General features: G+C 40.1%; 2 protein-coding genes across 2 annotated transcripts; one reads left to right on the forward strand and one right to left on the reverse strand.

Moving 5' to 3' along the window:
- The first annotated feature begins 1,638 nt into the window (after positions 1-1,638).
- LOC103965627 (E3 ubiquitin-protein ligase UPL3) lies at positions 1,639-11,277 on the forward strand. Its single transcript, XM_048573967.1, is given in 19 exon segments — positions 1,639-2,098; positions 2,101-2,705; positions 2,865-2,975; positions 3,079-3,195; positions 3,292-3,462; positions 3,571-3,732; positions 4,368-4,616; positions 4,692-4,813; positions 4,903-6,334; positions 6,964-7,053; positions 7,149-8,696; positions 8,833-9,054; positions 9,159-9,263; positions 9,772-9,852; positions 9,947-10,015; positions 10,104-10,232; positions 10,441-10,563; positions 10,663-10,926; positions 11,077-11,277. Coding segments are annotated over 18 exon segments (5,664 nt in total). The 5' UTR covers positions 1,639-1,836; the 3' UTR covers positions 10,729-10,926; positions 11,077-11,277.
- A 1,125-nt stretch (positions 11,278-12,402) lies between these two features.
- LOC103965617 (beta-galactosidase 11-like) lies at positions 12,403-17,765 on the reverse strand. The gene is made up of 18 exons (XM_009378689.3): positions 17,449-17,765; positions 17,138-17,233; positions 16,923-17,035; positions 16,772-16,838; positions 16,598-16,690; positions 16,367-16,510; positions 16,143-16,237; positions 15,953-16,058; positions 15,109-15,193; positions 14,900-15,018; positions 14,459-14,805; positions 14,269-14,378; positions 14,025-14,134; positions 13,828-13,935; positions 13,559-13,663; positions 13,324-13,469; positions 12,863-13,208; positions 12,403-12,764 (listed from the first exon to the last, which is right to left on the reverse strand). The coding sequence occupies exons 1-18, from the start codon at positions 17,716-17,718 to the stop codon at positions 12,645-12,647; spliced, it is 2,580 nt and encodes an 859-aa protein (XP_009376964.2). The 5' UTR covers positions 17,719-17,765; the 3' UTR covers positions 12,403-12,644.
- Positions 17,766-20,974: the final 3,209 nt, after the last annotated feature.

Here is a 20,974-nt window from a genome sequence, read left to right on the forward strand (position 1 = left end):
GCGCTCCCATAATCCTACCAAATAGTGATATGCACTTTAACAGCGACCGAAAACCAAAGTGCACCGCTGAGGAGAAGCACCGGGGCTGAGTAGCAGTGGTTGGTAGTTGAGGACATGCGATGGAAAAAAGCATCAGAGAAAGAAAGGTGCATAAATGCCACAATCTGAGACAAACTCAGGGGAATTGAGACAAAGGCCAAAGAATTGAGACAGAGCTCAAGGAAAGCCAAAGTAAATCAACAATACAGTAGTGCAGGAAAAAAAATCTAGAAACAGAGGAGAAAAAGGAAAGTAAAGGAAAGCTTGAAAGGGGGAAGCAAAGGAGTGGTGGGGGTGGGGGACAGGGGGAAGAAAGGTGCTGGGAAGGGAAGAAGTGGGAGAAATTAGAGGAAAGGGTGGAAACCAAAAGAACATGGTGGAAGAAAAGGGAAGATGGATGTGATTGAAAAAAATAGGGAGATATGGTGAGAAAGGGAGGAAACAAGAGGGTGGAAGAAAGGGTGAGAGGGAGGAGGGGTGAGCATTGGGCAGCTGTTGACCCCAAGCCGGAGCTAAGGCGGATGGCAAGGTGGGTTTCAGAAGTTTAGGGGTTTTTGGGAGAGAGAGAGAGGCACATAGTTATCCAATTTCTATTGATAGACCATAGTTTGTTGTACCAAAAAAAGACCATACAGTATTTTTGGATCTCCCATCAAAATGTACCATTGAAGGTAAAATATTGAAATGGAAGAAAAACGGCATAACCCTCTCCTTCTTCACGAGTCGCTAGTCCTCCACTACAAGTAATTTTTTCACAAAATCTCTCTCCTTCTCTTTCTGCTCTATGTCTCACTCTTGTGTGGATTTATCGATCGATATTTACAGACCTGAGTTTTTTTTCGAACCATTTGATTTGCAATTAGGGGTCCATCATATTTGATTTCTTTCGGGAATTACCAATTTGAGTTCTGTTAGATTATTTCAAACACTACTGTTCGGTTATATGAAGCTCTGGTGCTGGGCCCCAAAAAAGGGGCCTGTAGGAAGGTTGTTGTTGGCCAGCCTGATACCATTTTGACCGAAAGCATGGCCTAATAAATTCATCAAATTACAGTCCAACTATCGGTTTGATAAATTTTCAGTCTAAAAATAAAGTTACGTCATGGATTAAACGCTTTAAACATGGGCACTCGACCCGTTCCATGTGATCATTAGAAAAGAAACTAACAAAAGCCCAACAGATAATCACCGCCATGAATCATGATAGCTCACAAGCCTTCACACACAACCAACTTATATATTTCTCCACCAACACCAACATCAACACACCAACACGGTCCAAAACCAAGTCACCAAGACAGCGACCGAGATTTCCCAATTAAATTAAAAAAACCAAACAAAAATAAAATAAAATAAAATAAACGAATATATGTATATAAAGGTCTCCTCCTCTTACTTTTCTTTATTCTCCCATCACTTTTTAGGGTTTCATTCCTCCGTTTCCCCTTTCACACTCTCGTCCTCGGTACGTCTCTCTAATCGAAAAATCGAACTGGAATTTCATTTGTCAATCCCAATAGCTGTATAATCCAATCAATTATGTCCCCGAATAATACAGGTTCGCGTTGAATTGCGGATTTTTAGGATTTTTTTTTGTTTCAATAATTTATAGTGCGAATAATCTAGGGTTTCAGATTGGGGGTTTTGCTCCTGCTGAGCTGAATTCGACAAAGGTTCGATCTTTTCATCTTCCTAGGGCTTTCGGATTTGACGCAGGCGACAATCGGATCCGCTATGGTGTGATCGCCGCTCGGTGGCGAGCGAGTGAAACGAATTTCCGGGGGTTGGGGTTCTTGTATGGAAACTCGGAGCCGGAAGCGGGCGGAGGCCACCTCAGCAGCCCCTTCTTCTTCTTCGTCTGGTCGCACCACTCGTTCTTCCAAGCGCGCTCGTCTTTCTGCTTCTTCATTATCTTCTGTTAGCCCCACTCCGATTACAACCCGGTCCCGAGCCTCTCGCACCCAAAACGAACCCGCACCCGCCACACCCATGGACCCCACGAACGAATCGTCCGGCTCGCGCGGCCGCCGCAACAAGAGTTCCGATAAGGATGGCTCGGATAAGGGAAGGAGAAGGAGCATGAGGTTAGGGTTAGGGATAGGGAAAGAGAGAGGGAGAGAGAAAGAGAGAGGGAAGCTGAGAGGAACCTAGGGTTGAATATGGATGCAGGTGGAACTGGCGACGACGATGACAATGATAGCGAAGGCGGTGTTGGGATTTTGCACCAGAACTTGACTTCAGCGAGTAGTGCCCTTCAGGGGCTTCTTAGGAAGATCGGTGCCGGACTGGATGACCTGCTTCCTTCTTCGGCAATGGGTTCGGCTTCGTCCTCGCACCAGAGCGGGAGGCTGAAGAAAATTTTATCTGGGTTAAGAGCTGATGGGGAAGAAGGGAAACAGGTGGAAGCTTTGACTCAGCTGTGTGAAATGCTTTCAATTGGAACTGAGGAGTCGTTGAGCACGTTTTCGGTTGATTCATTTGTGCCTGTGCTTGTGGGATTGCTTAATCATGAGAGCAATCCAGATATTATGCTTCTTGCAGCTAGAGCACTCACTCATCTTTGCGATGTGCTTCCATCGTCTTGTGCCGCCGTGGTACATTATGGTGCTGTTTCTTGCTTTTGTGCAAGGTTGTTGACGATTGAGTACATGGACTTGGCAGAGCAGGTTTGTCTTTGTTGTTCATATATTAAGTTGATTGCTGTGTAATGAGCAAAAGTATTGGTATTTCCTGAGAATTTTTTTATATATGTTTTTTTGTGCACAGTTTAGATGCACGTTTGGATTACTCTGTTCTAATTTCTACGGTTGTTATGATGCAAACAGTCACTGCAAGCTCTCAAGAAAATATCACAAGAACACCCAACTGCCTGTCTTCGAGCCGGTGCTCTTATGGCAGTGCTTTCTTATCTGGATTTTTTCTCCACAGGAGTCCAGGTAATCCTGCTAGTTAACTTTTCACATTGTAATTTAATTAGGTATATGCTGAGTAAGGTTTTATTTTTACTTTGGATTTTCTTCAACTGTTTCTATGTTACAGCGTGTGGCATTATCAACTGCTGCGAATATGTGCAAGAAACTTCCTTTAGATGCAGCTGACTTTGTGATGGAAGCTGTCCCATTGTTGACAAACCTTCTGCAGTATCATGATGCAAAGGTAAGTTCATCTTTCCAGAGTTTCTAAGTTAAAACAGCAGAAATCTATCTAGTTTTCGTTTCCATTGCATAATGTTCCCCTTTTGTTATTATGTAGGTTTTGGAACATGCTTCTGTATGTCTGACACGAATTGCTGAAGCATTTGCATCATCTCCTGACAAACTTGATGAATTATGCAATCATGGGCTAGTTACTCAAGCTGCATCCCTTATTTCCACCAGCAATTCTGGAGGTGGTCAGTCAACTCTAAGTACACCTACTTATACTGTGAGTCCAGTTTGTTTTTAGTTTTATTTTTTATTTATTTTGATACTTTGAACATTTACCACATATGCCCGTGAAAAAGTTTCAAACTTTGACTTGAAAACCATCCAGGGTTTAATTCGACTACTATCAACCTGTGCAAGTGGTTCCCCATTAGGGTCTAAAACTTTGCTTCTTCTTGGGATCAGTGGAATTCTTAAAGATGTACTTTCAGGTTCTGGAATTTCTTCTAGCACATCAGTTTCTCCTGCTTTAAGTAAGCCACCAGAGCAGGTAAATTTTTTTTGTTGGTTACATTTTAGCTTCTCTGTTTAATTATTTCTTCTGTTTGGGTAAACTGAAAAGTTTTTATTCTGAGTATGTACCTAACGTTACATTTGTAAGCTAATGATTATTCTGAAAGTTAATGTATTTTCTGTGCATTTATAAACTTATGACATAGAATCAGTTTCTTTTGAGTTGGGTTGAAAATGGTATTGATGGTGCTGTTATCAAGCTCTTTTTTCAGTTGGGTTGAAATTCACGTTGATGGTGGTGTTATCAAAATATTTTTTTAGTAGGGTTGAGTTGGGAAATTGCATGTTTTTCATGGGAGTTCATCCATGAGAGAGCATCAGTACAGGGTTTGTAACTGAATGCTGTGTAGTATGGACATCTATACCACATGGAACTTCATTGGACCTTGTATAATCACTTTGAGATAACAATGAAAACTTGTCTAACTGCCCATTGCCTCGGGTAGTTTTTCTGGATGGCTAAAAGAAGCAAACTTGGTTGGTTTAGAATTGTTGAGTGGGTTTTGAATTGTTAGTGTAAAGTTTTTTATATGGTGGTTACCATTTTTTAATCTTGCAATTTATTCTTATTATTGTTATTTAAATTCTTTTGATTTTTTATACTCTGGCTAGATCTTTGAGATTGTTAATCTGGCAAATGAGCTACTTCCTCCATTGCCACAAGGAACCATTTCCATTCCATCCAGCTTCAATGTATTTATGAAGGGTCCTGTTGTGAAAAAGTTGTCTGCTAGTGGCTCTGGGAAACAAGAAGACACCAATGGAACTGGTTCTGAGGTTTCAGCTCGTGAGAAATTATTGAATGAACAGCCTGGGCTTCTCCAGCAATTTGGAATGGATCTCCTTCCTGTTTTAATACAGGTTAGTATTTGGCATTCAGCTGATTTTATTAATTGTTTATATTTGATAATTGATTTTTGTGTACCCGCCAAACAGATTTATGGTTCTAGCGTTAATGGCCCTGTTCGCCACAAATGTCTTTCAGTAATTGGGAAATTAATGTACTTCAGCAATGCAGAGATGATACAGTCTTTATTAAGTTCAACAAATATTTCAAGGTATCCTATATTTCTTTATCAGATCTCTTGATATGATGACAGCATGGTACTACAGTTACTAACTTGTATGTTATTAAATGATTTGATAGTTTCTTAGCCGGTGTCTTAGCATGGAAAGATCCGCATGTCTTGGTTCCTGCTCTCCAAATTGCTGAGATACTCATGGAGAAGCTTCCCAATACTTTCTCCAAGGTGTTTGTGAGAGAAGGTGTTGTTCATGCCGTGGACCAACTCATCTTACCTGGTACTCCAAATTCAGTTCCTGTCCCAGTATCTTCTGCTGAAAAGGATAGTGATCCTGTTCCTGGAACATCATCACGTTCTAGGCGTTATAGACGACGCAACAGTAACTCAAATCCAGATGGAAATTCATTGGAAGAAACTAAGAGTCCCCCTTCAGCAAATATCGGTTCACCTCCAAGTTCAGTGGAGATTCCTACTGTTAACTCCAGCCTTCGAATGGCTGTCAGTGCATGTGCTAAAGCTTTTAAAGACAAGTACTTCCCTTCAGATCCTGGGGCTGTTGAAGTTGGAGTTACAGATGATCTATTACATTTAAAGAATCTATGCATGAAGTTGAATTCAGGTGTTGATGACCAAAAAACGAAAGCAAAGGGAAAGTCGAAAGCTTTTGGGTCTCGCTTGGTTGATAGTTCTGCAAGTAAGGAGGAGTACATGATTGGTGTGGTATCTGAGATGCTAGCCGAACTAAGCAAAGGGGACGGTGTATCCACTTTTGAGTTCATTGGTAGTGGTGTTGTGGCAGCATTGCTCAACTATTTTTCTTATGGGTACTTCTCCAAGGAGAGGATTTCGGAAGCTAATTTGCCCAAGCTTCATGAGCAAGCACTTAGAAGATTTAAGTCATTTGTTGCTGTTGCTCTTCCTTTCAGTATTAATGAAGGAAGTGTAGCACCAATGACTGTCCTCGTTCAGAAGCTCCAAAATGCTTTGTCGTCCTTAGAGCGTTTTCCGGTCGTGCTGAGTCATTCATCTAGGTCATCCACTGGGAGCGCACGCCTCTCCTCTGGACTTAGTGCATTATCTCAGCCCTTTAAGTTGCGTCTTTGTCGAGCACAAGGAGAAAAGACCCTCCGAGACTATTCATCGAACGTTGTTCTGATTGATCCATTAGCAAGTTTAGCTGCTGTAGAAGAGTTTCTTTGGCCTCGAGTACAGCGAGGGGAATCTGGTCAGAAGCCTGCTGCCTCTGCTGGAAACTCGGAATCTGGAACTACACCTACAGGTGCTGGTGCTTCATCTCTGTCTACCTCAAATCCTGCTACCACCACTCATCGCCATTCAACGCGATCCAGAACATCTGTGAATATAGGAGATACAGCTAGGAGGGAACCATCACAAGAGAAGAGCGCAAGCTCATCAAAAGGGAAGGGTAAAGCTGTTTTGAAGCCTTCTCAGGAGGAAGCAAGAGGACCTCAAACGAGAAATGCAGCTCGTAGACGAGCAGCTCTTGATAAAGATGTTCAAATGAAGCCCACAAATGGGGACACTACTTCTGAGGTTTGTTACTGATACCAAAATGACATTCATAATTATTTTTAATTGTTGAATTATGCAGTGTTTGGGTTATTTTTGTTCATGCTAACAAACACTTCTAGTAGTACTTTTTCACTAATGCAATCTCTTTCTTTGCATATCTGATGGGTTTTGATATGGCATTGGGGTTCCGATATGGATTCAGTTTGCATCCGAGCTTAGTGTGTTGATTATCCAATTAAAGATGTAAATTCTAACGGACAGAGAATTATGAGAAGGTCTTGTTCTGATGGGCTACTTTATTCAACAAAGGGTTTATTGGGTATTTGGTGAAACCAAACCTTGTAAGGGAATTTAGAATGGTATGTGGGGTAAGGCAGTGCATTAACTTTGGTGTCCCTATAATGTAGACTCCCCGTCGCTCTTTAAGCACTTATCTTTTAATGCTAAAATTTCCTTATTGGTTAAAGTTGGTTGGCAATTCACTTCCTTAGACTCATCTGTATGAGGTTTGTTTAATACACTACGACCTCTTTCTAGTGTACTTTTTCTTTTCGTTTTGTTTGGTTTGGAGGTAATCGCTGCCATAGTTCACCCATATCTGCTTTTTACATATTTCTGTCTGAGCAGTCATTGATGTTGTCTTTCTGTAGGATGAGGAATTGGATATATCGCCTGTTGAGATGGATGAATTGGTTATTGAAGATGATGACATCTCAGATGACGAAGATGATGACCATGATGTATGTTATTTGAGTCTTTAATTTTTATTGTCCTGGACAGGAGATATTGGATACTTTGAGTATTTTACTGGTTGCTATTATGGGTACTTTTGCAGGTTCTAAGAGATGACTCTCTTCCTGTTTGCATGCCGGATAAAGTACACGATGTCAAATTGGGAGACTCAACTGAGGATGCTACTGTAGCTTCAGCCACAAGTGACAATCAGACTAACCCAGCTTCTGGCTCTAGTAGCAGAGTTGCTACAGGTAGAGGCTCAGATTCTGCTGAGCATAGGAGTAGTAATTCTGCTTATGGTTCAAAAGGTGCGATGTCATTTGCTGCTGCCGCCATGGCTGGGCTTGGATCTGCCAGCAGGGGCATTAGGGGAGGCAGAGATAGACAAGGACGTCCTATTTTTGGCAGTTCTAGTGATCCTCCTAAGTTGATTTTTACTTCTGGAGGGAAGCAGCTTAATAGGCATCTGACTATCTATCAGGCTATTCAGAGACAGCTTGTGCAGGATGAGGATGATGATGAAAGGTATGCTGGGAGTGATTTTGTATCCAGTGAAGGTAGCAGGCTATGGAGTGATATTTACACTATCACATACCAGAGGCCAGACAATCAAACTGACAGGGCATCTGTCGGAGGTGCAAGTCCTACAACTGCAACAAAATCTGGGAAATCTGGCTCTGCTTCCAATTCCACCTCCGAATCTCAATTGCATCGAATGTCACTTTTGGATAGTATTTTGCAGGGAGAGCTTCCTTGTGATTTAGAAAAATCTAATCCTACTTATAATATACTGGCACTACTGCGTGTACTAGAGGGCTTGAATCAGCTTGCACCTCGCCTGAGAGCTCAGATAGTTTCCGACAGTTTTGCTGAGGGTAAAGTTTTGAATTTGGATGACTTGAGTACAACTGGTGCTAGAGTTTTTCATGAGGAATTTATTAACAGCAAACTCACTCCCAAATTAGCCCGGCAAATTCAAGATGCCCTTGCCTTGTGCAGTGGGAGTCTTCCTTCTTGGTGTTACCAGTTGACAAAAGCATGTCCATTTTTGTTTCCTTTTGAGACTCGGAGACAGTATTTCTATTCAACAGCTTTTGGATTGTCTCGCGCTCTGTACCGTCTTCAGCAGCAGCAGGGTGCTGATGGTCATGGTGCAAATGAACGAGAGGTGAGAGTTGGGAGATTGCAACGGCAGAAAGTCCGTGTTTCCCGAAACCGGATTTTGGATTCTGCTGCAAAAGTAATGGAGATGTATTCCAGCCAAAAATCTGTGCTTGAAGTAGAATATTTTGGTGAAGTGGGCACTGGCTTGGGTCCTACGCTTGAGTTCTACACACTTTTAAGTCATGACCTACAAAGAGTTAGACTTGGCATGTGGAGGTCAAATTCTTCAATGGAGAAAACATCAATGGATATTGATGGAGATGTACATAAAGATGGCAAAAGCAATGGTGACATTGTCCAAGCTCCGCTTGGGTTGTTCCCTCGTCCCTGGCCTCCAAACGCTGTTGCTTCTGATGGTAGCCAGTTTTCAAAAGTGATAGAATACTTTAGGTTGGTCGGGCGTGTGATGGCGAAGGCTCTTCAAGACGGGCGGCTATTGGACTTGCCACTATCAACAGCATTTTATAAGCTTTTGCTTGGTCAAGTAAGCCAGTGGAAGAATATAACCTTTTTCATTTCACATATAGTTTTATTGAAGTGGTTTAGTATTATATTTTAACCAAAACAGTTTTGATGTAGAAATTAAACCCATTTTCCTTCCATTCTTCCCATTCCTTCAGGAGCTTGATTTACATGATATCCTTTCCTTTGATGCTGAGCTTGGAAAGACTCTGCAAGAATTACGTAATCTTGTCTGCCGGAAACTATATTTAGAATCAAATGGTGATAATCGTGATTCCATTGTTGAATTGCGTTTACGTGGAGTGTCAATTGATGACCTGTGTTTAGATTTTACACTCCCTGGCTATCCAGATTATGTGTTGAAACCTGGAGATGAAAATGTGAGCAAAATTGTCTTCTGGTTTATTTTTATTTTTGTGCCTTCATTTACTTTTTTTGGTTTCTATTGTGCAACGACATTTTTAACATACTGTTTAATTTCTAGGTTGACATCAATAACTTGGAGGAGTACATATCTTTAGTTGTTGATGCAACAGTGAAGACTGGGATAATGAGGCAAATTGAAGCATTTAGAGCAGGGTTTAATCAGGTTCAGTTTTTTTTATCTGATTATTATTGATTTCGTAATAAATTCATTGAATGTTTGAAGTTTCATTTTATGTGCCAGGATTCTTTCAAATATCATTGTTTAGTTCAATGTCCTGCTGCGATTGTAATTAATATGCATTATTTTATTGTATCTTCCAACTGCAAGTGAACTCAAACCTATGAAGGTTTTGGGGAAGGTGATGGTGGAGGAGGGGAGAAGGAATTTGAAAATTTATTGAATAAAAAGGGTGTATGCTTCTGTAACAGTGAATAACCGCACCTGGTGTTGAGTATGTTGCTGGACCAGGCCTATCACTGTAGTTTATTAACTTTTTGGTCTGGTACTCACTAGTTTTATTTTGTAATTATTTTATAAGCGCCTCTCTCTAGCTAAAAACCTGGTAGTTAGTCTTCAATTGTGATAGTTGTATTTTTCTCTGTGCGCTGTGTGAGAATTTTCTCTTCTGTCCAATTATTAATTCCATTCGTGTTTACTACATGACTTTCAGGTCTTTGACATATCGTCTTTACAAATATTTACTCCACATGAGTTGGACTATCTGCTTTGTGGTCGTAGAGAGTTGTGGGAGGTAATTGTTTACTTATTTCCCTTCACTAAATTACACTATTTTAATTGGAACATTGCTAACTTATTTTATCTTTTTTCCTTCTGATCTTTTGCAGGCGGAGACCCTTGCTGATCATATAAAGTTTGATCATGGATACAATGCCAAGAGCCCTGCAATACTTAATGTAACTTCTTGTTCTGTATCCATGGGAGTGCTCTGGGGATGAATTGTTCTGTTTTGTTCTTATATGGGTCTTGTTTATAATTTTGTAGTTGCTCGAGATTATGGGTGAGTTCACGCCAGAGCAGCAGCGTGCCTTCTGCCAGTTTGTTACTGGTGCACCTCGGCTTCCACCTGGTGGTTTGGCAGTGCTGAATCCAAAACTGACGATTGTGAGAAAGGTATGTTACAACTGATTTAAATACAGGTGGGCTGTTGCAATTCGTTCCTTACGCAAATGCAGTATAAGATGAGTGTTTCAAGTGATGTATCCTATAAAGTTGAGGATCTATTTTTTTGGGCATCTGTTGAGTAATTGAATGATAACGTTATGTTTAGAATGGTCATGCTTACGTAGGATGGTGTCAAATGATTCAATTTTTGGTGCAGCATTCTTCGACTGCAAATAATGCGGCAACCAACGGGACCGGGGTTTCAGAGTTGGCAGATGATGACCTGCCCAGTGTCATGACATGCGCTAATTACCTGAAGCTTCCTCCTTATTCAACCAAGGTATTATTGTTTTCAGTTTATTAATGCACGAACATATAATTTCCGTCATATACTGGAATTATTATTGATATTGTGTGCTGTGACTGATGCCTCAAACAGGAAATTATGTTCAAGAAATTATTGTATGCAATCAGTGAAGGGCAAGGATCCTTTGATTTGTCATGAGCTTTTGGGGATTAGCCGTATTGATCCGTGTATATTAATTACATTCAAAACAATTAGGAGTGTTTTGTCTTCCGCTTGCAATTAATTATTAGCCTTAGCCTTGGATGACTTTTGATGTTGGAAGTGGCATTTCTACTTCTCCACTCAAATAATGGCTTTTGTCGTTGGCGCGGTTCTAAACTTATCAACATTGTTGAGGTCAGTTTCTTTACGTTTTCAGATGGTTCTCCGTTGTTTCGGTTCCAAAGTTGCAAATATTTTGATTCTTCACGCATTGTTATTCACTGTGTTTGTGCTTTTCTCTGAGTTTACTTGGTTTGGTTCTGAAGTTGGTCGTATTCATTTCAGGTTTGATCGACGCAATTTTAAACTGTAGAGAGTGAATGGAGAGAGCAGTTTGAGCCGCCAAGGACTGTAAATAAATATAGGGTGGTAGAATATACATGTATGGCGGTATAAAGGATGAAAGGGAAACAAAAACATGTGAAACATTTTTATGCCTTGTAATTTCATTCCAATTCTGATTTCAAATAAATTTGTTCCAGCTCATTTCCATTTTTCATCAATCCCTCACCTTTGCATGTCGTAACGAAACCGAGTGGCTGGCGGCCGGCCGCCGGTGCCCGGTCGCTGGTGGCCTGGTGGCTGGTATAAAGAAACCGAAACTAATCATCAAACCACGACATTAGGAATATGAAGAAACAAAACATATGTCAAGTTGCTAGTTTTGCACCAACTAGCCTTTTGTCTAGCTATGTGTTTCTTAGGTGGTCTCTAGTTCAAATTCTCTTGATTCGAAAAGAAGTTGCTAATTAATTGTATATTTAAGGCTTCGTTTGTTAGAAAGGATTGGCTTGGACAGGGCTATATAGTATATTTACGGCAATGATAACTTCTTTATTTTGTCCAAGTTAAAGGTTAGACATGAAGAAAATATATATCCCTACTAATTCCCACAAATATGATAGGATGAAAGAAACAAGCTCTCTTCATGATTAACCTTCAACTTAAACGAGATAAGGAGGAAGTCATTCAATTCTTCCTTCAAAATGCCTTCATATTTAAATTTTTTGTTTTTTTGTTTTTAAACTTTGTTTTTATGTTGGAGGTGAAAGTCAATTTCTTCTTACTTATAAATCACAAGCCGACATATATTGAAGTAGTTGATCAAAACAATGAAAATCAAAATTTCTAATACATGAAGAAACGAGATTCTCCAAACATGTAAGCAACTAAGTATTTTTAATTTTAAATTAGTTTCACTTTTTAGCAACTAAGTATTTTTAATTTTAAATTAGTTTCACTTTCAAGTTTTTATTTCATATGTTCTTCATGTCTCCATCTTCCTTCACCCCTCTTGATTCGTATTTTCTTCCACACACTTTTCTTTCTATCTTTATCCAGAAAAATTAAAAGTGCAACCTAAAAAGTGAATGATTATCAAACAAGCCCTAAGCTCGTGCATCTTTCCGGTGGATAGCGTTGTGTTTATTTGTTGAAAAGTTTGAATGGTTTTCTTTCTGTTGGTGGTAACACACTGCATAAAGTATCTTCCTCGTATGCAGCTTTGCATTTTTCACGACCAAAGAAAGTGAGTGTTTCTGGTAGACACTTGTAGTCTGATGTATCAAAGAAGATGAACTTACAATAATTTTTTAATATTTTTGGCAAAATCATAATGTCATGCCCCTTGATTATATTACTTGTAAAACAAGTTCTGCCTCGTTTGCTCGAGATACCACTTGATCGATCAGCTTCAAGTGATGAAAACAAAGCTTTACGGGACGTGTTTTACTAAGAACATATATTTTGAGCTTCTAAGATCCCAAATTCTACTTAGCCATCTCAAACCACCGCAAACTAGCTGCAGGATCTTCAGATCTCCCCGAAACATTTCTATCAAACCCTCTAACCCCTTAGTGGGAACACTTTACTTGGATCGCAAGTGTTTTGATCTTGACATCTGGGCAAGGATCCACTTTGAAGAAAAGATTGGGGTCACTAGGGACTGTACATGTAGTCTGTCCTAAGCACTTCTGAAAAAAGCCAAAACAAAAACATCGGTTAGAACTTCAGAATTCATAATTTATCACATTGGTTGAAGAACCTGCATTATGACCAGGGAGATTTTTACCTCTTCAACGATCTTCTTGGTTCCCGGTGCATCACATTTGCCAATGGCATAGGTTCCACATGCGCCTTCAGGACTACCAAAGCTTGCGAACTCAACAGCAACAATCTTTTTGTAGTTTGGACACTGGAGCTGAGCAGTTGCACCAGGGACGCCTGCAACAACTTTGAGCTCGCCTGCCTTTCTGTCGAATGCCTTAACATGTGGAGGATGCATCTGTGTACTCATGGAACAGATTGTATCTCTGTTGACAGTTAGGATCTCAATGTCTTTGGGGTCAGCACCCTGCTCCTCCAATATAACGAGGAAATTTTTGCTCGGCTTGATAAAGGATCTTGGAATATGGTACCTGATCACAGGGATTGCAAATCGCAACTTAACTTTGCAGTTTTCGTGGAGATTTATATTGATATATTGCATCACACTATCAGTGTACGCTTTTTCCAGTGTGTAATTTCACTTACTCGGTTTGAGTAGGCTGTCCAAGAGGAGAGAGGAAGCACATCCAATGCCGCCCGATGCTTAAACCATTCACCCAAATCATTCCCTTTCCCATTCCAGTCATCCGGATAGCAACGGGGTCTCTCCCTTCAGGAGCATCAAAATATGTCTGCAACAAAAGCATTGGATATGAAATACTACAATTTAGAAATTGTTAAAACGAATCGGAGTTGAAAATGTTGGCTTTCGAAATTTTACCTTGTACCATGTGAGACCCCTTCCTTTGCCTACAGCTTTAGTCCATTGGACTTTCTCTGCTCCTTTTTCAGTGAACACTTGTAGATTTTCGCCATTCAAACCAACCTGAAAAATGGGAGCCAACAAAATTGGACATCATCTCCATTTCAATATTCCAAGGGAAATGATTATCGCACTCATGTTTTCTCCTTCTGCCCTCCCTCTTAAGAAAAACGGAAGTGCAGAAATCATTTGTCCGTTATAACGAGAAGAAATTCAATGGTACATACCCTATGCCCCCAACCATTTTGTGAGAGATCAAGTGTTCCGGTATTCAGTCCTAGGACGTTTATAGTTCGGGGTCCGGCGTATCTGTGCTCCATGTATGCTCCACTATCCTTCATCGATGGAGAATAAATTAGTCAGCACCTGTTTTAAACCCTAAACCCTACTCAAACAGTACTATTCAAATTATGAGCTGACTTACTGGGAGTCCCACTGTCATGCAAAGCAGTGATATGTGGTTGATCCCTTGTTTGAATGTGACAGGTCTTTCGAAGACAAATCCCTTCTCCTCGTGGCTTCCATGTTCACTTCCTGAAAACATCCTCGAATCGCTTAGTCATAAAGTCATAAGAAAGTGCAGGGCATGCCCTGTCACTAACCTTGACATTGACATTGACGAAGTATGGACGGATGTAATGTATGCAGGACTGTTGCTGTGCTCTTACCAATATATTCACCGTTGACGAATACGCCCATTGCGTGACCAAGACTTGGGATTCGGAGAACTGGGCGAATAGAATCCTTCATCGGCAAGTCATATGGACCCAGGTTAAGGCTGCAATCACAAAAAAATAGTCATGTCAGCAGTAAAAGTCAAATTTTTGTAAATCCTAACATGTGCACGCATGAACTTACCTAGTGGTGAACCATCCATAGTCTGTGGCATCTTTGAGGAAGTGGTAAAGTTCCTGTGGTTTCTTTTGATTCACTGGCACTTGCTCAACGGTTGGAATTGGTTCTGGAGACATTTCCCAGTTGAGTTTATTAGCAGCCTTTGATCGAACGAAGTTCCTCGAATTATGCTGTGACACAATCTGTTGAGAATTGAAGACCACGGTCTTGCAATCCGGGAGTATGCTAATGGAATGTGGTGGCAGGAAATACTCCTGCCCACGCCAAGTGACACTTGTTTCTAGTTTTGAGTGGTTGTTTGCCAAGAAAGCAACACAACTGTCTGTTCCGGGCTTCTCATAGAAACGAGCCTACAAAGCAGAAGGGATTTAACGTATTAGTGACACTTTCTTCTCCTTCTCTTCCTGCTTAATTCTAAATTTATGGGGACATGCCGATACTTGCCTCAGTTTCTTTGCCCAACCTTAGTACTCCAGAAGCGCCCGCAAACAAAGGCTTCTTGCATAGATTCAAAGCCTTGTGCAAGTCCTTTAGGTGACTCCATTTCGGCTCCCTTTGCAAACCTGCATCGAAAATAAAATAAGCCCCAGTTATATGATGAGAAACCATCTAGAATCATCATCGTAGATGAAAAAAAATTTAAGATCTTTTACCATATTCATCGAGAGGAGCTTCGTCATAGTATCGAGTTGTTGTGAAAATAGCACTTGTTCTTCCAAAGTTTGTTCCACCATGGTACTGCAAGGGTCAAATAAGGTTGCTTTATATAGCATTCCGCAAGTGATGATTTTGTAAATAATCAATGTTTTAAAAGGCTTGCCTCAGGGCGTGCCTAGGCGCCCTATGAAGCTAGATTTGAGGGTTGCCGCCTCTGTTTTGAGGGAGTGGGCAGAAGGCAGCAGAAGGTGTCGCCGGAGCCGCCTAGGCGGCAAAATGCGTGGGGGATTTTTTATATTTTTACTCCCAAACTCAAATTTTGGGTAGAGTTTTAACTGCCTCATACCTCTTCCTTGCACTATTGTTTCTCTACCTTTTTTTTATTTTTTTTATATATATAATGGATGTGTGTGCTGTTTGCGTGCATTGTTATATGTGTGCTCATTGTGCTTTTCATCCTCTATTTTATATATTAAAAAAAAATGGGAACATCCTCTTGATCGTTAGATTTGGCTTTAATGAAATCCTGTGGTTGAGATTATGTGGCCTCTGATTTAATCTCAGTCACAGAATTTCATTAAAGTCAAATCTAATGGTGAAGAGGATGTCCCCATTTTTTTTTTTGAAAAATGGGAATCCCTTCCCTTAAAGGACATGCATATATATATATATATGTGTGTGTGTGTGTGTGTGTGTGTGTGTACGCTCAGTGTATATATCAAAAAATTTAGGTCTCGTGAGGGTTCGCCTCATGCCTAAGCTAGGCTATCCCTCGAACGCCTCGCCCACGCCTCACACTTTTAATACATTGTAAATAATTAAAGGTGACCGATTAATTACCATATAGTAGTTGGTTAGGGTTCCGTCCTTGGAGAAAAATCGAGCAACTGAAAACGCAATGTCTTCTGCCGATCTTTGTGAAGGAGGATCACCGAATACTCTGTACCTGTAATCATGAAAATGAAGAAATGTGGTCAGAAAACCAGTGTTTTTTTTATGTAATCGCTAAATATTCTGTATATCTACTCACTGAGCAGTCCAGTTCTCAGTCCATAGAGAAGGCTTATGAGGCTTATTAGGGCCTGCAAAAGTGTCTCCACAGTGCCTTCCATTGCAAGTATTAATCTGGACACACGAAAGATTTTTTTTTTCTTTACGATCAAAGGACAGAAAAACAGATCAAACTTTGTTCTACCGGTAAATTTTAATGCTTAATTGTCTTAGAATCAACGGAAATTAAGTTTGCAAACTTACGATTGGATCAGGAGCATTCGTCTGTTTGCACATGATCCATGGCACGCCGATGTTCTGCGCAAGCGCCATATTTGCTGCCCACTGCACATAATTGGTCCCCAACTCTTTATATGCAAGCTGGACATGAGTGTACTCATTTTCAATCTGTGTCATGAAACATAATAGGTTAGCCCGATCAGATGAATAACGCTTCCCCGGAGTACAATTTTCGGAGTGGAACCAAGTACCAACCTGGGCTAAGATGATTGGACCTCCCTGTGGAGCAAATAGCTTCTCATCTTTCATCATCTTCATTATCTTCGTCACGTAAGCCTCCATGTGTTGCTGCAAATGGAATTTAAGGTCATATAATTAGTCACTGGCTCCTCAAATCATACTAGTTTTGCACATTGAGGTGTGATGTACCTTGTATGCTGGATTATCCGAACGGAAAACGATGTTTGGTTCCTCCCTCAGCCAATATGGAAGCCCTCTAAATCGAAATATGTTAGAAATAATTCACCATTGGAAGGGAATGAAGATGAAAATCAATGTTACATATTATATATGTATATACCCGTGGTTCCATTCGGCTTGGATGAAGGGCCCTACCCTAAGGGTGACATACATTTTGTTCTCCTGAACTAGCCTGATGAACTTCACCACATCCGCGTTTCCCTCGAAATTCCACTGCAGCACTAGAACAAGATTTAGTGCAAGCCATAATTTTCACAGTTTAATTTCATCTTATCCATGTAATTTAAGCAACAATCTGTATACTTTTCATAGTACCTTGCCTTTCACAGGCTCATGAAGGTTCCAAAAGACATAAGTTTGAATCACATTCAAACCTCCTCGCTTAGCCTTCTTGAGAAGATCAGGCCACATCTGAAAAAACTCAGTTGAGAGTAAACGTTAACAATTGAATTTCATCACCAAACACGAGAAATAAAATTAGAAGATAGACGCGGGAGCTAGTAGCTCCATTTCTTCAGAGCATTCACTCCTGCACCTCACTGAGGATAACATACATATTGCTTTCATTTTAATTAATCTCCTTTGTGCAAAAAGAAATATAGAAGACAGACATTTTAAAAACTTACATCCACCGTGCTCCGCGGATAATGAATTGAACCCGAAAAGAAAATCTCTCGTTTTCCATTGATCATGATGGACCTGCCATCATATGTCACCTGCCCGACTTCAAGTTTCTTCTCGCTCTTTCCAACAACCGGCTCTTCCCCTTCAACCGTATCCTCCACTGTTTCCCCATCCGCAGCAGGAGCTGCCTTGTTACCTTTGGCATAATCTAGACTGGCCGAGACCACCAAAAGAACAAAAGAAATCAACAGAACCCTCTTTGCTACCACCATTGTTATCACTTCAACACTCAAAATTCGACAAGCAAAACTGGTTAAAAAAATTCCATCAAACACAAAAATATAAGGAGATAGATGTCTGATAATATACACACTATCGATCGAAAACTCGGGTTTCTAGCAATTTTTTTTCTGAGTGTGTTAGAAAATCTTATATGCTATTATTAGAAGAGAAAATCCGATTTTTTTGGGGTTGAATGTGGACTATGGCAAGGAGGGAAATATTTGCGGATGTGAAAGTTGATCCGAGACATTTGCATGTTTATATGGCAAATTTGTCTCTTTTTTTGGTTCCACATTTTGGACCAATTTCATATCCCACACAAATTTTCTTCCACTTGGCACTTTCCATTTTCCATGTTAAAGGTTTGGTTTGGGATTTAGGGTGAACCATTGTGTGTATCTTGGCTTACAAGTAGGAGGATCAAAAGAAAAAAGTAAAAGGATTAAATTGGGATCAAATGGACTGAATAAGATTGTGCATGTCATCTAACATTGTTAATTAATATGCAAAATTGGTAATTTGATATCCAGATTTCGATTCATTTCCAAAACCATTCACATATTTGTTCTTACCACTATTCACCATTCGTTTTATGAGAGGAGATCTTTGATGGATGTTGTACGAAGCATAAAAGGAAGAGTGGAACACCAAAACAAGAGCAGCTTGTAGTTGAAGTATATCTGTACTTACAGTTTATGCTCCCTTATAAGAATCTTACGGTGCATGCAAATTCTACGAAGATAGGTCTTGTTGTAGAACTTCGCAAAACTGATTAAACTCGTGAGAACTACCTTTCTTTGGAAAAAAAACAAATGTTGTTAAGGATAAAATAAAGGGTAAAGTGAATAATATCAGGTTTGACTTTTTTAAAAATGTGGTTTTTTGTTAAAGTGAACAGTACCGTAAGTTTTTTGTTAAAACTTCCATTTTCTTAAGATCTTTAGAGCGGGCAGTAATAAAAGTGTTGACCCACATAACTAATAATGATTCAATTTTTAATCTGAAATTGATAAAAAAATCAATAAAATATTCACAATTGCTCAAATCAATAGGGAAAATTTTATTTAAACCCATCCTTACAGCCTACTTACCCACTACATCATATTGTATTTAACTTATCTAATATTAATATCTTTTTAAACCCAGAAGTTAACCTAAATTATCCCACAAACCCAATCCAATAATTTACACCCAAAGTTGTCCAGGCAGAGATAAACATTGAACAGCGTTAAGCATGACCTTGGATTTGTTCATTGTTTCCACAATGTAAAAACTACGGCTAGGGCTGGAAATTTTTCTCGAAAATCCCAAACCAAACAAAAAAGAATCTTGATCCCATACCAAAAAATTCCCAAACCAATAATATCGAAATTTTCAGGATTCATATCGAACCGATTCCAAACCTTTTGGTAAGGGAATCGGGATTATATATTCAATGGTTCGGGAATCTCATACTGAACCAAAAATATATATACGTTTATTTTGGTTCAGTATGATTATTATTGTCCTTTTTAAAAAAAAATGTTTTTTTTTTATGTGTATATATTTTACCTTAAGCTTTTGATGTTATGAACATATTGGGGTTGTTGGTGATAGAATTTCTGATCTGAATAAATAATTCACACACACTTACAGGCCTTACGGGAAGGCTTTGTTATATACACTACAACATACAAACTTTACAATTTAAAATACAAGGGACTGCACGCCACACATGCAGCAGCACAGCAATAGCACACAACAGCACTCGGAGCAATAGCACAGCAATAATAAAATGTCCTCCCTGCTGTCCATGAGTCAGCAATCACATGTCCTCCTTGCTGTCTTTCCTTTATGGCAATGATGACTATAGAGCTGGATTCTTGTAACTCGGACTTGGTCTAACAGCCCCCCGCAAGCTGACAGGCCGAGAAACAACTGGAAGCTTGGACACCAAAAACTTGAAACGCGAGGAAGACAAGCCCTTTGTAAACAAATCAGCGAGTTGATCTTGAGAACAAATAAAATGTATCAGAAGCTGCTTTCGAACCACCTTCTCACGGACATAGTGATAATCGACCTCTAAGTGTTTTGTCCGCGAATGAAATACTGGATTGGAAGCTAAGGCTATGGAAGAGACATTATCGCACCATATGTGGGGAAGAAGAAGATGCAGATGAAGATCTTTGAATAATGACCTGAACCAAGATAGCTCAGCAGCCGTGTAGGCTAGTTGCCTATATTCAGCTTCTGTACTTGACCGAGAGACAGTCTTCTGTTTCTTTGAGCTCCAAGACACCAGATTGGACCCCAAATAAATACAAAAACCTCCTGTAGAGTGACGGGTATCAGGATTGCCCGCATAGTCGGCATCAGAAAAAGCATGCAGTTGCATATCTCCAGGTTTATAAACAAGACCATGATCATACGTGGCCTTTAAAAATCGCAGGATATGTTTCACTGCCATCCAATGAGTGTCCTTGGGGGAGTGCATAAATTGGCACACCTGGTTAACAGCATATGAGAGATCCGGTCTCGTGATGGTTAAATATTGCAACGCACCAACAACACTACGATATTGCTCAGGATGTTTGTAGGGTTCACCAACATAAGCACTCAATTTTTGGCCTGCAGAAACTGGAGTGGAAATTGGCTTGGCATCTTTAAACTTCGTTCGCTCAAGCAAGTCCAGAGCATACTTGGATTGAGTCAAATGCAGGTTGTGACCAACGTAAGTAGCTTCAATGCCCAAGAAATAACTAAGGGGACCCAAGTCTTTCATGGAAAACAAAGTGCTAAGCTTCGTGATCAACCATGCCATTTGAGTAGTGTTGTTTCCTGTGAGCAATATGTCATCCACATAAATAAGCAAAATCAAATAAACTCCTCTTTGATTAAAAACAAACAAGGAGTAGTCACACATGGATTCTTGGAACCCTAACTGAAGGAGAAACTCAGAAAATCGTTGAAACCAGGCCCTAGGCGCCTGTTTTAAACCATATAAACTACGTTGCAGTTTACAAACATAGTTAGGATACTGGTTATCAACAAAACCTGGTGGTTGCTTCATGTACACATCCTCATTCAAATACCCATGCAAAAATGCATTCTGAACGTCCAATTGTCGAACATGCCACCTACGTGAAACTGCCAGACTCAACACAAGTCTAATGGTACTATGCTTGACAACTGGACTAAAGGTCTTCGTATAGTCGATCCCGGATTGTTGATGAAAGCCATTAGCCACAAGCCTAGCCTTATGGCGCT

The sequence above is a fragment of a genome, unplaced genomic scaffold (assembly GCF_019419815.1).
Source record: "Pyrus x bretschneideri cultivar Hongxiangsu unplaced genomic scaffold, Pyrus_bretschneideri_v1 Contig7, whole genome shotgun sequence".
NCBI classification, from domain to species: domain Eukaryota; kingdom Viridiplantae; phylum Streptophyta; class Magnoliopsida; order Rosales; family Rosaceae; genus Pyrus; species Pyrus x bretschneideri.

Coding starts and splice junctions, on each gene's coding strand:
- LOC103965617 (XM_009378689.3), bottom strand. CDS start 17,718: ATGGTGGTAGCAAAGAGGGTTCTGTTGATTTCTTTTGTTCTTTTGGTG. Junction 16,059..16,142: donor ACTGAGAACTGGACTGCTCA/GTGAGTAGATAT, acceptor TCATGATTACAG/GTACAGAGTATTCGGTGATC. Junction 15,194..15,952: donor CCCTAACCAACTACTATATG/GTAATTAATCGG, acceptor TGACCCTTGCAG/TACCATGGTGGAACAAACTT.